Below are 2,798 nucleotides of genomic sequence, written 5' to 3' on the forward strand. Positions count from 1 at the left end.
AGCCTTATGAACCAGTCAGTTTAAGTCAGACTACTAACATTTATGCCTGAATACCTTCTACAAAGTTTTAAAGCGTCATGTGTTTATTAGCAATTTTCTTCCCACAAGAAGTCTGAAACTGGGAAAGAAGAACAGCATTCAGCCTCATTAAGGCCTCAAAGCTAGATTTATTCAAAGTTGCTGAGTGAAAGGCATAATTATAACAGCTAAGCCAGTAAACAAAAAGGGGAATTGCTTTTTTCAAGTTTAATTTGTTTAAAACTTAGATATCTAATTTCATCACCTAGACTCCCCACTAGATCAACAGGGAAAGAGAGGATATGATCAACTCTGTTCCACAGATGTCTACGGAAGCTACAGTGAAAACAAGCTACTTGGAGTGTAATGTATTAGATCACTATATGCATGCATTGTGAATGTAGGCATTTTTTTCCACCTTGCTTGAGTTTCTCAGCCACTCAATAATTTTTATCCCTGCATAACTAGAACTTTCCCAAAACCTTAGAATTGGAGTGAAAAAATCATTAAATGTGGTGTTCTGTTCCAAAGTTAGCTCTTGAAATCAGTCTACAACCAGGATAGACTTAGTTCAGCCCTCAATTTTCTTGGGCTGTACTGTAAATACAACAAACTTCTCATCACACACTGGACCTATTCAAAAGTAGAAAAAAGCAAAGATAGTTTACTGCCTCTTAGCCCTTGGTTTCCTCTTCAGAAAAAGTTTCTGATGAGAAAGAGAAGGATTGAGCTGCAATCTAACACCTTGAAGAAAGATTTTTTAAAACTATTATTGAAGAACTAATGCCAGCATAAACACTATAAAATAAGAATTCACTAGAAGTCAAGCTGATACCCAACAGAACTGGGACAAACAAAATGGACTGATAGTTAATTTCTATCCAGATTAATAAATACACTCTAAACATGTACCTAGACTCCTACCAAAGCACAATGACAAAAATAAACATAATTAAATTCACTAACCGCGTAAGTTTCATTAGGCGAAATTGTACAATTAGAGCTGGGACTGGCAGTTGAACTTAAAGTACTGAGTGTAGTAACTGTGCTATATGTAGAGCTTCCTGAAACGGTGACTGTACTTGATATAGGAGTTGTCCCAGAAGTACTGGCTGAACCAGAGGAAACAATTTCCGAGGTGGTAATGGTGGTTGCAGTGACAGTACTAAAAGAACTAGAGGTTGTTCCTGAAGTGGTGGTAAAAGGCTTCGTAGGAGTTGTTCCAGATGTAGTGACTGTTGATGGGACTGTTGAAACTGAAGGTGGTGACATACTGCCAGATGGAGTCAACAATGGAGAGGATGCTCCTGTACTTTGTGTGCTAATGGGTGTAGAAACTGAGGTTGTCGAAGAGCTCTCAGACACAGTGGTTGTACTTTCGGTGCTAGAAGAACCTGTAAGAATTGTAGTGCTGTACGAAGATGTTCCTGAGAAAACAGACGGTTTAACAGTTAGTATCTGCTCCGATGTCATACAAAAAGCACAAAGTAAGGCAGATCATGGAAAATGACATCTCCCCCTGAAAAGAAACATGAGACAGCATGTCTAGACAACAAAATTCAGGTAGCTTGGACAGAACTGTAAGGAGTTTAAGAGGTGGAGTGCATTAGAGTGAAAGTAGAGGGATCACAGCTCACACTGCATGAAATCACAGGGCCTGTACCCAGCACAAATGCTTGTGATCCAAGCTATTGGTCTGACTGACACTGAGAAGATCAAAGAGCAAACTCTGCTCTATACATTTCTCAGGTCTTCAAAACCATTCTCTCACTCTTTTCATAGTCATGCCATTAAAATTAAACAAACTAACAGCCTTCCTGCTTTGAAGGTGCACAAGCCATAGGCCTTAAGGAAAGATCCTTTAAAACTTGTCAACAAGCATATTAAAAACTTCTCCGTGATAGACAGAGACCAAAATCAGGAACATGTTGTTTCCTCTCCTAAACCATGAAGTGAAGGTACACATGGCAGATTAAAAAATCACTACCTCCACCTTAAGAGTAAAGGATTAAAGCCTGAAAAGCCATGATATAGCAGAACTTGAAATAAAAGTGTCACATGAACAAGCACCATTCCTTTGTGAAAGAGGCTTAAAAAGCAAGATATTCTCACCAGCTAAAGGATGAGACCTCACAGTATGAACAGTAATACTTCACATCAGATCACTAAGTAAATCAGTCAATCAGCAGACTCTGACTGATAAAATGACAAAAAAATTCTACCACATGTGCAATAATGTACAATAATCATTATCCTAATGACAAATGCACTCTCCTCCCCTTGAAACACCAAGATGGAGAAAATTATTCGAAGACCTGATCTTTTAAGGAATACACAAAAAATAGCTTTAACAAACTTAAAATCACACTGAAACCATAAATTAAGGTGCTAACAGACAGAAAAAGTGTTTACAATAAAGTGCAGCACCAGAATGAATAACCAAAACAAGACCTGAAGTAGTTGACAAAGGAGACGCCCACAAAAAAAGCCCACTGCGCCTACAAGAGACGCCTCATAAGGGAATGTTCTCTCTAGATTGAGGACAAGATATCGCAGCAGCAAAAGGAAGACTTCCAGTCAGACCAATGGCGGCCTAAGACTACCAGCTGCACCTAGCTGAAAAAAACCTTTTCCAAGGACACGCAGTGTCAACCAACAAGGGACCTTCTGCCCTCAACTAATGCACTCACCTTGCCTCCAAACAGCAAGAGTCAGGACTACCTTGGGCTCCTGCTCCATTAAGGAACGTTCAGCAATCACACCCGGCCCTCAGCCCATAC

The 2,798-nt window shown here is 39.5% G+C and overlaps 1 protein-coding gene across 1 annotated transcript in view; it reads right to left on the reverse strand.

Moving 5' to 3' along the window:
* The window catches only part of MUC5AC (mucin 5AC, oligomeric mucus/gel-forming), a 217,213-nt gene that overhangs the window by 169,744 nt on the left and 44,671 nt on the right, over positions 1-2,798 (reverse strand). The window contains exon 36 of the mRNA XM_010711134.3: positions 985-1,445. Within this exon, the coding sequence (XP_010709436.2) occupies positions 985-1,445 (461 nt within the window). The remainder of the gene's footprint in view (positions 1-984; positions 1,446-2,798) is intronic.

Source organism: Meleagris gallopavo, chromosome 5, assembly GCF_000146605.3.
Source record: "Meleagris gallopavo isolate NT-WF06-2002-E0010 breed Aviagen turkey brand Nicholas breeding stock chromosome 5, Turkey_5.1, whole genome shotgun sequence".
Classification (NCBI taxonomy): Eukaryota; Metazoa; Chordata; class Aves; order Galliformes; family Phasianidae; genus Meleagris; species Meleagris gallopavo.